Source organism: Meleagris gallopavo, chromosome 1 (genome assembly GCF_905368555.1).
Source record: "Meleagris gallopavo chromosome 1, MGAL_WU_HG_1.1, whole genome shotgun sequence".
Lineage (NCBI taxonomy): Eukaryota > Metazoa > Chordata > Aves > Galliformes > Phasianidae > Meleagris > Meleagris gallopavo.
Window position 1 is genome coordinate 75,249,438 of NC_139404.1, and position 13,121 is coordinate 75,262,558.

The following is a 13,121-nucleotide window of genomic DNA, read 5'->3' on the forward strand; positions in this document are numbered from 1 at the left end:
ACTCCAGAAAGTGAAATTAAGTTATCAACAATACTCTCCAAACTTATGGATGAACGAGGAGAAATATCTGCTTCTTTATATTATACCCATTCTACCCATTAAACTGTGCTGTGTAGGAACAAATAAACAAATCAAAGAGCTAAACTTGTAAAGTGCTCATTTACTCAACTACAGCAGAAGTTCTTCGTATCTAGATTCTATTAGGCTCTGTGATTAAATAATCATATCCACAAACACAAAGGAGTGCAAAGGAATGGAGAAAAGTTGACCTGATTCCTTCTAGGGCTGCCACAGGTGAGTGACCAACCCCACCATGCAGGAGTGAGGCATACTAGAGGAATTAACAGCAGAAAATTGCTGGATCATCTTACAGACTGAGAAGGGAATGCTGCAGGGGCATGGGACTGAGTACGGGATGCTGGAGATTGAGAAAGGATTATTATGGAATGTTCAGGGAAAGAAGTAACAAAGGAATGGATAAAGTTAGACTGGGAGGAAAAAGTATGGGGAAATAGAACGAAAATAGGACAAAAGAGGCCAGTTACATTTAAACAGGTTTCTGTTCAGTACACTGGTCTGACAGCATCCTCTCTAAGATCACTGCAATCTGTCCTGCCTTCTTATTAAATTCAAACTCTTTTCCTTGGTGAGGGACTGTCTGTTCTCTGTGTGCGCACAGACTATTAGATGCTGAAGAAGGGAACATGGATCAAAGAGGAACATATGCAAGGGGTTCCAGTAGTCCAGAGTGCACGTGCAGAATGTGCAGGTGTGTAAATGAGTGTGAAGATTGCTGGTGGATATAAAAATGGGCTAATGTGCGAGTACATTTTGTGGCTTGGCAGCCCAGTATGGAAGCAGGCATAAGTATGAGCCAAATGCTGAAGAAAACAGGATTTGAGTCACCTATGAGGATGTCTGAACCTGTCACCGGAGAAACCAGTAGTTTCTTGAGACTCACATTTTGGTCAGACCAGTCATCTGAACTAGCTAGCAGAGAGACCAATCTTTGTGTGTTTGCAAGTGTGTGTGTCTTAGTAAAACAACTGGGAAAATGGGATCCAAACCCCTCTGAATCAGTGTGTCTAAGGCCAGTTGATGGAGTCACCCACTATAGGTATGTGTAGGTGCAAGGGGCCTCAGGGGTGCATATATATGCAGGTGTCAACATAAGGCAGTACATATCAGACCAAGAATTCAAGGGCAGCTATTGGTCAGACTGACCTGGAACCAGCTACTAAAGAGAACCACGCTGCGTTTATGCACGTGTAGAATATATTTTCCACGGATGATCATTCATCTTGATCAGACAGAAAGGGGAAGATGATAAGTTCACCTGTGCTAAATATGTTTGTATAAATGCTCTTTTCTGTCTCAGCTGATCTGTATGACCAGCTGTATATATGAATACAGATGTATATGTCTGTTGTGTGCATGTGTACCTACTGGAAATATATCTTTAGCCTTACTATTGGCTGGACATGGCAACAACATTTTCATCTCTTTTGAGCTACTGGACTTGGCAGCTCCTAACAGATTTGTTTTCATCAGATGAACAGCTGCAAGTCTGACACAGAGTTTGACAGAAGACAAAGGCTTTGTGGAAGTCCCATGGGACCTCAACTTACTGATCAGACATATTTTTATCAATTTCCTATATTTCTAGGGTTTACTATTCATTTTCCTCTCATTCTTTACCTTTTTCAGGGAAGATCTATCGGGATTAAATCCTGAGAGCATCTTCACATCAACAATAGCCATGTTGGAGACATTACGATTTCCTGTGTAACTGAAATGAGAAAAGTTCTGCAGTTGGAGAGAAGACCACTGAAAGACATCTTCAGCTCAAGCTCATAGACAACTCAGATAATCTCCTTATTGGATGGTCCTGGTGTCCCAGTGATGTATAGCATATAGGAAAAAATTAGCAATGAAGGACAAAAGTGTTTCAGGATATGGTCCTGTTTGTCTTCCTGCACAGTAGCAGTTAACTGTCTATACTTAAATCCTTCCTGAGATGCTTCACCAAACTGAGAATGCAAAAGGGTAGATCAGTAAAAGGAAGTTACCTGGCAGAGAAGACAAGGTCAAACTTTGGTGGGAAGTTGCTTGTACAGGACACATTGGCTGACTCTACAGAGAGAAAAAATCCTGCAGCCTTCTTTGGTAAATGGATGTTGTATCTCAGGGTTGTCTAAAAGAGATTAAAAGTGTGAGATGGTCACAGATTCTAGTGGCTTTGCCATGAGGTACATAAGGGAATGAGGCAGAGACGACTTCTGCTTAGTCCTCAGTAGCGTGGTGGTGAGTTTCCAGGTTATTTACCTGCATATAGACACAGCCAGTGCCATACACTTCTACACTGTAATTCCCCGGAACAATGGGTAGGGAAGTTTGCTGCAGTAAGAAGCGGTTCTTGTCGTTCACCTGGAAAGCCTTCTTGGGAATTTCCATGAAGCTGACCTTAATTGTATTACGACTTTCCTTAGAGAAGGTGAGGTATCCATATTGGGCTAAAGCTTGGAGGGCAACAACAGTGTCCTGAAAAGAAAAAAATATTATCCCTAATTAGGTAGATATCCTGCTGTGAAATAGCACATGAGATTAGCAAAGCTGCTATTTTCCTTTGTCAGTGCACATAAATGCTGGAGGACTTTGTAAAGCGACAAGGAGAGAAGCTACAAGTTCTGGGGCAACAGGCATGAATTATCCCAGGATTAATGCTCTATCAACAGTTACTGTTGTCTTCTGCTAACTTGAAAATCAGATGATTTCCTACTATATAATATATATATATAATATAAAATATATTAAAAATGTATATTTTATATATGTATATTTATACACACACACACACACATCCACCTATATATATGAAGCTGCCAAGAAAGAGCTCAATGTGCTCTAACAAGACTTATGTAGGCACCACTTATCAAATACTGTTCAACTGAATGTACAATGAGGAAGAAATGTCATCCACCTTGCAGGCTGCACTATTCCCAAAAGGTATTCTCTTTACCACACCCAGTTGTCACCTGGCTGGAGGAGAAACCACCATATGGGTTCTGCTGTTTCACAAGCCAGTACACAATGCGAGAAATGTATGATAAGTCATCTGGTGTAAGTTTGGCTTTGTTGAGCAAAGCCAAAAGCACATAGCTCGTCATTTCGATCTCAGCAGAAGGAGCACGGGAATAGAAAGCAGGGAAATGTTCTGCTGGTGGCTTATTTTCTCTCTGCCAGTAAACTGAACCATCTGAAAACAAAAAAAACAGAACCATGTGAGTACAGAACCACAATAACAAAAACAAACAAAAAAATCAACAATGCAAAAAGCACTAAAAAATACTTGCTAGTTAATTCGCTACAGTATCACATGGGAGACAGGCATACAATTCCTGCCCTTCCTTTATCTAAAAGGGCTTTTTAGCTCTTAATGTTCTAAGCTGTATGAACGTCAGTTTCAAGGAGGAAAAGAAAACAGAAAGGAAATTAATAAAAGTGAGCAGTACAAGTCAAAATGGGGGATGCCCCATCCTAGAGGTGTTGAAGACCAGGCAGGATGGAGCCCTGGGCAGCCTGGTCTATTACCAGATCTGGAGGTTGGTGGTCCTGCCTGTGGCAGGGGTAATGGAACCTGATGATCCTTGGGTCCCTTTCAACCTAAGCCATTCTATGATGTGAAGGCAGTGCAGCAGAAAGATGGCAAAATGGTAATAAGCTGGAGTACATGACACAGTAATATGAACTAGTCGAGCTTGTAGAAGAGAAGGCTAATGGGAAAACTAGATGTAGTCTTCCATAACGTTGGACTGGAGTTTTCCTGAGGTCTTTTCCCATCTAGATTATTTTACAATTTTAAGAACATCAGTCCACAGCTCAATCCATAGTGAGATCAAAAGACAGAGAGAGAAGTTCATAGAAATAAATTCAGACATGAAATGGGAAGGGAACAGCATGAGAGAGAAAAACGTATATTAGAATAACTTACATCATACCATAGGCCAAGCTTTATTGCTTGCATCATGGCCATATTGCACTCACCACTTCTGGTAGCTCTTTTGTCCAACTTTTCAAGAAAATATTGATATCTTTCCTGTTTGTCAGCTAAGCCATAAACATAGGCAAAGAGGGCATGGTTATACAGGTTGTGGACCCCATTGCTAAATGCAGTCTCCAAACAGTTCATGCCACTCCAAACCACAGGATGCTAGGACAAAATACAGTAGAGTCATCAGGTACTCTGGTTTGTGTCTCAGCTTCCCTTTAAAGACCTTCATCACTTCTCAAGCTACCATATGATTCTTCACTCCAAAATATACAAAATCTGTTCTGCATTAGAGGGCCTACAATGTGTCTCTTTTAAAATATGATATTGCAGCAGTGCTACTTTGTTTCTGCTTCCATTTGGAGAACTAGCAGAGCACTGTTCCTTCTCCTGACTTGTGAGATGATCTTTTGCAAGAGAATCCTTTGACCTTTGGTTGCTTCATCTAGAAAGTGGGATCAGTTTTACAGAGTTCTGTGAAGTGTACTGAAAAGTCATAACGAAGCAAGCTCTCTCATATGGGTGTTATTACTCATTTGGAAGCTATAGCTATCAAGATACCTCTTCAACATTTTATCCCTATAGATTATCTTCGTGAGCCCTGGTTCAGCTTAGGTATCACCAACACACTAATAACCATAGTAGCAGTTTGTCTATGTAGTCTCACTTACAGAGGTTGGCACCAGGCTTTGGAGCTTCTTATAAAAGATATTGGGAACTAAGCCCTCAAAGGTGCAGAACTATTCAGTGCTGCACAATGCTTTTGTCTTGTCTACCTTAAGTACATAAATTATGCCCTATCCCACAGTATCTGAGGGTGTTGTAAAACTCAGCATACTTAGAACACATTTGTAAGAATGGAAACAATTATAATCGTCCCTGTTTTACAGAAGAACAAAGAATCAAGTCAGGGTCTCAAGGATATTCGAGAAGTATATTACAAAGAATAAAACTCAGTTCCCATTCTCCCACATCTAATAAGTATTCCAACCAGTAGCTAATCATTTCCTTTCATTTTTACCAATGACACACAACATAGATCTAAATGTGCAGAGACGATCTGTAGAATTGGAGATTTGGATATCCTGGATTTGGGACTGGCAAATCCAGAGTGAATTTCAGACTGGACTCTGAATGGAGTAGGTAAACCCAATATGGATTATGCACGCATATGGACTACTATTGTTTATCACAATTGGATTCCTTAGGGATTCTATGCAATCAGATGAATCCATAAAAATTGGACAAATAAACAACAACCACGCTTATGGCAACTGCAGGGTTCTGGAAACAGATTCCTGTGCTGACCATACTGCACAAGAATTTAAGACATTAAAAATAAATTTATGTGAGTACAAAGACTTATTCATTGTTTGACATGTGGCCGACCAGACTAAAAAAAAAAAAAAGGATAACTGCAGCAACTACCTACCCGAACAGAGTGTCCAGCCTCCAGCAACGCTGCCACAATGTAGGCTGTAAGTGAGTATTCACCTTCTTCACCAGCCTGAAGAAAAAAGCCACAAGCAAAAAAAAGTCAGTACAGGTGTCCTAGAAAACAAAAAATAGGATTTTACTAACAGTTTACATAATAGTTAGAACAGACATCAGAATCAATTTCTGTCTCTCTGTGTGCACAAGAAAAAGAAAGTTCAGTCATGATTAGCCAAAATTATTTTGTGCTTTTTCTTGGTTTTACACATGTAATAAAACATATAATAGCTTGTGTAGCCAATGGCTAAATGCACTGGTGGAAAAAAAACAACAACCTGAGGTGTCTAACTTAGAAAATTCTATTTGTTTCTACTTCATCATCAATGGGAAACAATACTCATGCCCTCCTTTTATAAGAGGCGTTAGAGAAGAACAGGAGAGTGTGGGTCTGGTGATTAGCCTGTGTCTAGCTGAAGTTATCCAAATTGATACCAGTGGCAGGACTGGAAGTTTGAAAGTGTACTGAACTCAGTTACCTTCAAAGCATTGTTGAAGTGTGACTCAGCATTTTCAAAGCAGCCATCTGACTTCTGCTTTCTTGCCAGCCAGATCAGAGTTTGAGACTGGACGTTTTCATCAATATAGATGTACCGTCTTGCTTGTGCAAATGACTTGTAGACAAAGGCAGTGAGCCTACAAGTGAACCAGAACCAGAAAGCATATAAAGTGTGAACAAGATTAAGAGAAGGTATACCAGTAACTGGATATGAATAGAAATGGACATAGAATGATATCCATAATGTCTGTGGTAAAACAAACAAGTGTTTTGTACATTTTAAATAAATAGTTAAAGTTCTGGTATTACAAACTGACCTGAGATTTCTCCATTACTGTGCTGAAACCTTTCTTTCAAAGCTGGAGTAAAGCATAGATGCAGCTTGATGACTGATGGTAGTAATTTCTTACTTTAACCAACACAATTATGAAATAAACTGGTGGGAAGGGACTTCTAGAAGTATCCAGTCCCATCACCTGCCTAGGATCACTAGGATCAACATCAAAGCTCAGTCAGATTGCTCAGTGTCTTGTCCTGCCATGTGGCAAAATCTGCAGAAATTGAGGTTTCCACGCCCTCTCTGGGCAACTGCTTAAATTCTACACCCTTCTTCTAGGCAAGATTTGTTTTCATTCTATCCAGCTTTCCCTGTTGCAACTTGCATACAGAAAAATTGTTTTCCTTACTCTGTGCACCTCTGACAAGAGTTTGACTGTCTTTTCTACAGTCCTGACCTAGGTGGTAGAAGGCTATATCTAGGTATCCATTAGCCTCCTATTCTATGGGCTGAACAAGTTTAGTTCTTTCAGTCTCTCCTTGAACATTATGTGCTCCAGACTCTGACCACCTTATTATTCTGTTGCAACCTCTCCAGTTTTACTCACATCTCTCTTAGTGGGAGATGCAAATTAATTGAACTATGTCCATTTAGTCCATTAAAAATAAGAATCACCTAAAACATTTCAAAGCCTAAAGATTCTGAGCTAGGGAAATAGAAAGTGTCATCATTTACCATACATTTCCTTCCTTGTCTCGTGTCCCAAAAGAGCTGTAGGACCCATCCTGGTGTTTGTATGACAGCTGTTTCTGGTACCCTGAAAATACAATAAAGATGTTTTCTTATCACAGATAAGAACTAGTTATGGCCTTTATTCAACTGAAGCACACTGTGTTTTAACACTAAGATTCTAGCTACTTATGCTCCTGATAGTACCAAATGCTTCTTTGGCATGCTGGCATCACTGTGCAATACATGGAATTACAGAATTGAGGTGAAAGGGACACTTAAATAACATCTAATCCAATACCCCTGCAGGAAACAGGACAGGTTGCTCAGAGTCACATCCAGCCTAACCTTGAATGCCTCCAAAGATGAGGCATCCACCATCTTTCTGGGCAATCTGTTCCAGTGGCTCACTACCCTTACTGTAAAAAAAAAAACAAAAGAAAAAAAAAAAAAAAAAACATACCTTTTCTTTATATCCAATCTAAACCTCTCCTCTTCTAGTTTGAAACCATTGAAGCCCTTGAAGGCTCCCAAGAATCTGCCCTTTTCTTTCTTATAGACTCCTTTAGATAATGAAAGGCTTCTATCTAGTCTCCCTGAAGCCTTCTCTTTGGCTGATGTCCAGTTTGCAATCCATCAGAAGCCCAAAGTCCTCTTCAGCAGTGCTGTGCTCAATCCTTTTGTCCCCTAGCTTGTATTAATAGTGAAGGTTGTAGTAATCCATGTTCAACACTTTGCACTCGAATCTGTTGAATCTCATTAGGTTCTCCTGAGCCCACTTCTCGAGCATGTCTAGGTCTCTCCGGATGGCATCCCATCCCCCAGGCACATCAATTGTACCACACAGCTTTGCTTTCACTGGCAAACTTGTTGATGGCGTTCTCAATCCCATTATCAATATAGTTGACGAAGATACTAAAGTGCATTGATCCCAGTACTGATGCCTGAGGGAACCACTTGTCACTGATCTCTATTTAGACATTGATTCATTGACCATATCCTCTGGGTATGATCTTGCAGCTGGTTCCTCACCCATTGAATTGTCCATTCATCCCATCCATCTCTCTCCTATTTGAAGAGAAGGACTTTATGGGGAGACTGTGACAAAGGCCATATTGAAGTCCCAATAGATAACATAAGCTGCTTTTCCTTTTTCCACTGATGTACTCCATCATAGAAGACTACTAAGCTGGTCAATGAGGACTTGTTCTTGGTGAAGTCATGCTGGTTTTCTTGCATCATCTCCCTTCTCATCTTCCACCTCCCTTAGCAGGTGGAAGAGGAAGAAGGATCTTGTACCAGGGAAGATCCAAGAGGATCCTCCCTGGTACAGAATTCAGTAGTTTCCTGGGTCAACCTTTCTACTCTTCTTAAAAATTGGTGTAACCTTTTTTTTTTTTTTTTTTTTTTTGAGCTACTCAGGACTTCACCTGACCATCATGACTCTTCAAATATCATGAAGAGAGGCCTGGCAACTATGTCAGCCAATTCCCTCTGGACTCTGGGACACATCTCACTGCAATACATAAACATATGGGTGTTCAGGTTTCTTAGGTGTTATGAACCTGATTTTCACTTACAGCAGGAGGGGCATTGTTCTCCAAGTCCCCACCTTTTGACTCATCTACTCAAGGGTTGTGAAAAGACCTATAGTTAGTGAAGACTGAGGAAAATTGTCGATTTCCTCAACTTTCTCCCTGTTCATTGTTACTAAGCTGTCCTGTATTGCTTGGACTTTCCTTTTCTATTTGATGTAGCTGTAAAAAACCATTCTTGCATCAGGCATATCAGCTGGGCAGCCAGTCTTGTCACCTTCTTTGAGGTGAACTCCTTAATTCATTTTAATTGCCTACCTTAAGTGTTCTTCTTGCCTTCATTACCACAAGGTCTCAAGCATGCAGCAGGTTGATGGCCCCCACTAGCACCCAGTTCCTCTAACTATGCTGTCCCACAGCTTATCATGGGCAGGCTCACTATAGTCCCCCCTTCCCCTGACAATGAGCTCTGACAGCTTTTTCCCCGAGAACCATCTTCCCCTTTGAGAAAGGATAACCCCATCTGGCTCCTGCAAGCCTGGTGCCATATAGGCCACTCCACTTTCAAAAAACCCAAAGTTCTAGCAGAGGCAGTCACAAAGCCAGCTGTTTATCGATAGGATCTTTCAATTTCTTTTTTCCTTACCCAGAGCAGAAGATTATCTGTGCCCTCAGTTCCTTCAACTGATGTTCCAAAGCCCTAAAGTCCCTTTTGAATGGCCTTTGAACTGCATGTAGCTGTTTCATCACTTTCCAAGTGGAAAAGCAGTAATGTTGGCTATACCGGGTAATTATTGCATGATATCCTTCACCTGAGCCCCATAGAGACTTCTCTAAGACGATTTCTCTAAGAAGGAGATCTGCCCAGCGTATTGGACATTCCCTGCAGGGAAGAGCTGACTATAACTAATAACCCTCTCTTCTTCTTTGAAGATGTAGCCTTGATAATGGTGGAAGACTTTTCTTGTTTTGATTTTAGTGATTCCTCCAGTGTAAATGGGCTGTTATCACCCAAAGAAAGGCATTCTGTATCCAGAGCCTTGTACTGTTACACAGAAGCACTTGGGGGGCTAGAGTGGGTGAGGAGTTCTGCAGCTCTGAGAACAGACTTTCCTCCAGCTTTCCATTCCTTTGAGTTCTTACCTTCAGCCTTGCAGTGATAGGATACAGTCTTCCTTGGATCTTCTGCTTTCTTCTGTGGTAGACCTGTTTCTGCAAGGGCAGTGTAGCTCCTCTGCTCAGTCCTCTTAGTCCCTATGACACTTTTTAACCTATATATTTCATCTCATAACCTCTCCACTAAATTGAACAAATTATCCACCTGTTCACACCTCACACAGCTGTTCTCACGGCTGCCAAAGGATATCCGTGCAGCTGGAGGCCTGGATGACCGTAAGCTTGCCTTAGAGATCAAGCTGAGTTTTGGCATCTTTCCTGATGGGTGCTAATGCCCTAGCTTTCAACTGAGTGGATACTTTGACTAGGGTCTCTATTCTCCAGGGACATTAATCCCGTTACTCCAATCACAGGATAGCCCTGTACCTAGAGGGCAATAATCTCCTATTGAATGTACCCCTCTGGCCCACAGTGTGCTGGCTCTGTCTACTCACTCTTCCTGAGTGAGCTGCCTTGCACAGTGCCACAACGTTCCCTACTGCCACACCATACCCTATTTGCCTGCTCCTAGTCACTAGTGTTCCTAGGGGCTACCTTTGTATGTGTGGGCGGATTCCACCGTCTCTCCTGGCTCCACCCATGCTGTATTATAGCTGCCTCTCCCCAGAGGCTCTAAGGTTCTTGAGTTAGCAGTTTTCACTGTGGTTTTGCCTCGCTGGGATAGGGCCTCCAGCACAAGCCTGCACTCTGAAACATCTCTACATGAAGTCTTTGTTGAAATGGAGGTTGCCTTGACTTTTATAGTGTTGCCGTTCCTCCTGGTTCTGTCCATGTTGTCTCAGAGCTGCCTCTTGTTACAGCCACCATGCTTCTGATTTTGCAGTTTTAAACATGGTTTTGCCGGGAGAGGAGCCTTTTGCAACTCTCTGCACTGGAACTGATCTCCTCAAAGTCTAGCACATGTGGTGCTAGAATTCAGAGATCTGTGTTCACCAATCAGAGCTCTAAAGTTTTATCACAATACTAGACGAAAGAATGTGAAAGGCTGTCACCTGTGGTTAAATATCCAGTACTCTTGACTCTAATCTCTTCAGTCAGCTGTCCAGTCTTATTCAGATAATCCAGGGCATAGATGTTGGGTGTGAACAAGGCCATGTTCTGTTCTCCACAGCCGTAAGGCATATGGAGGAGGTTTTCCATATTCCTTAAGGCTGTACCCAAAATGTCTCCTGAGAATTAAAGATACAAGGGGTTAGGTCAAACATATTTTTTATTACACAGCTTTATACATGCTTTATGTTACATTACTCCATTGTCTTTGAGTCCATAATAATCACAGTAGTCAAAGAATATTATGATTTTTTATTTTGATGCTGGGCACTTGAGAAACTGTAAATTTCAGAAGGAACCGAGCACTGACACTGACTGGAATGATTTCTGAAAATCAGCTATAACTCTTCCTTTTTGGTGTGCATATTTAAAATGACAGTTGATCATATGTTGCTGATGGACTACGTATGCTGTATTCCACAATACCAGTAAGTTCCACACTGTCTCTAGCATGGAAAACAACTGTTTTTAGAAAGCAGTCTGTGTTCAGAATCTCATAAACTTTTCATTAATGAGAACTTATATTCTTAAAGAGTTTAAGATTAGTAGGTCAGATTTGAATTATGCAGTCAGCATATTTTTGAAGTCTTCTATCCAAGAAATCAAAACAATGTGATTTTTTTTTTTTTTCAAGAAGCGTGCTTTTGCTTACTTTTCAGTTTTACTATACAGAACAGGATAACTAACACAATATCATCTGAAATGAAATATAAATGGAAATAATTTGATTGTTTTGTTCTATCCTTTTTTGAACAACAGGAGACAATTTTGGCAAAGAAAGATGGTTGTTCATTTCAGAAAGTAGAAAACATTTGTTTAAAATCAAGATCCTCAAATTTGTTTTAGTTTTGCATAGGTATACATGATAGCACTGGAAGCCACACAGGAGGAAAAAAGTACTTCACTTTTAATTTTAGTCTAGGTATTACACTTACCAATGACAGAGAAATAAACTCTGGCTGATCCCTGCACTACATTTCTTGGCAGGTTGAGAAGCACTGGTTCAGAAACTGTTGTACCTAACAAGAAAACATAACAGTAATTGTTGAAAATATCATTTTTCTGGAAGTTTTTTACTTTCTAAGCATGACTACAGTTGGAATTACTATTTGCTGTTTTGGTAAAGAAACTGCTGAAGAGTCCATGCCCAATGAGTCTGAGGTATCTCTGAAAATCCTGAGCTGTAGCCCTTCTCCTTAACCCTGAAACCATTTTTCCTCCTCTGGAAGGGTCTCCGATTTCATAGGACAAAAACAACAAAGCAGTGAATTATTTGCACTAATTTCCTGGACTCAATGAATAAACTTGCCTTACCTTTTGTACAGATGAGGGAGCTCTGAGTCAATTCTTTTTTAACACCTTCAGGCTGTTTGATTGCAGACAGGTGGTCAGGGGGAATTTAAAAAAAAAAAAAAAATCATCACCATGAAACCAGAAAGCATTAAATAGTGTAAGGTATTACATAGATGTGGCTATCCAGAGGGTGCATCCCCCTGTACCCAGTTCTGCCTCATCTCCATTAGAATATCTCTTTGTCCATGTCCTACTCTCATTATTATACCATAGCCTGTGCAGAGCACTATCTTTCTTAGAAAGCATTTATAAAATAGGCAGTTCCAGCCTCTGAGGAGGACTTGGGGAGAATTGTGTCTCTTCTACTCTAGGATGCTCAAGACAAATCTCATTCCTTTCATATCTGCCCTCCTCTCCCCAGAATTACAGTCACAGGCAAAAGGCACATGTAGATAAGGAATGGAATCTCTTCCCCTCTAAATACAGCTCTGCTGACATCCAGGGCATTTTTGGTTCAGGGCATTTATGCTCATTGTTCTAGAAAGAACAGTGGATGCCAAATTGTTCTGAGTTCCACTCTCAGTTTCATATGGAGAAGCCTACTGTACACAGCTCCATCTGTGTCAGCTTTCTTGTCTCTTAACATCAGCTAATATCTTCCAGATCATAGGTAACAGAACTGAAATTCCAAAAAACAAAAAGTACATGAAAATCTTGTATTGTACCTCAACTAGTAGCATTTGAGTCAGGGTGTCTGTGCGAATTGTCTCCTCTTCTGCTGGTGTGCTATTTTTGGCAGCTTTAGTATTCAGTTTGGCTTCAGCAGTAATTGTGAATTTCACCTCGCCTGGAGAGCCAACCACCAGTCCAAGAAAAGAAAGTTATTTTTTGTGTCTATAGTTACCTCTGGCTCCTTCTAGTCTTGTGGTCTGTTGACAAATGTGTCTCTCTAAAGGCAGCTCAGTAGAAACAAATTTAGTTAAAGCTCCACATCTCTCCAAGGATGGCAAGGAACAGTTGCCT

The 13,121-nt window shown here is 40.8% G+C and overlaps 1 protein-coding gene across 1 annotated transcript in view; it reads right to left on the reverse strand.

The window, feature by feature from the left end:
* The window catches only part of LOC100545863 (ovostatin-like), a 36,878-nt gene that overhangs the window by 2,848 nt on the left and 20,909 nt on the right, over positions 1–13,121 (reverse strand). The window contains exons 21-32 of the mRNA XM_010718195.3: positions 12,824–12,945; positions 12,120–12,171; positions 11,741–11,824; positions 10,748–10,924; positions 7,051–7,132; positions 6,019–6,175; positions 5,481–5,555; positions 4,045–4,210; positions 3,036–3,256; positions 2,326–2,541; positions 2,070–2,194; positions 1,699–1,789 (exon numbers count right to left, since the gene is read on the reverse strand). Coding sequence (XP_010716497.3) covers positions 1,699–1,789; positions 2,070–2,194; positions 2,326–2,541; positions 3,036–3,256; positions 4,045–4,210; positions 5,481–5,555; positions 6,019–6,175; positions 7,051–7,132; positions 10,748–10,924; positions 11,741–11,824; positions 12,120–12,171; positions 12,824–12,945 — 1,568 coding nt within the window. The remainder of the gene's footprint in view (positions 1–1,698; positions 1,790–2,069; positions 2,195–2,325; positions 2,542–3,035; positions 3,257–4,044; positions 4,211–5,480; positions 5,556–6,018; positions 6,176–7,050; positions 7,133–10,747; positions 10,925–11,740; positions 11,825–12,119; positions 12,172–12,823; positions 12,946–13,121) is intronic.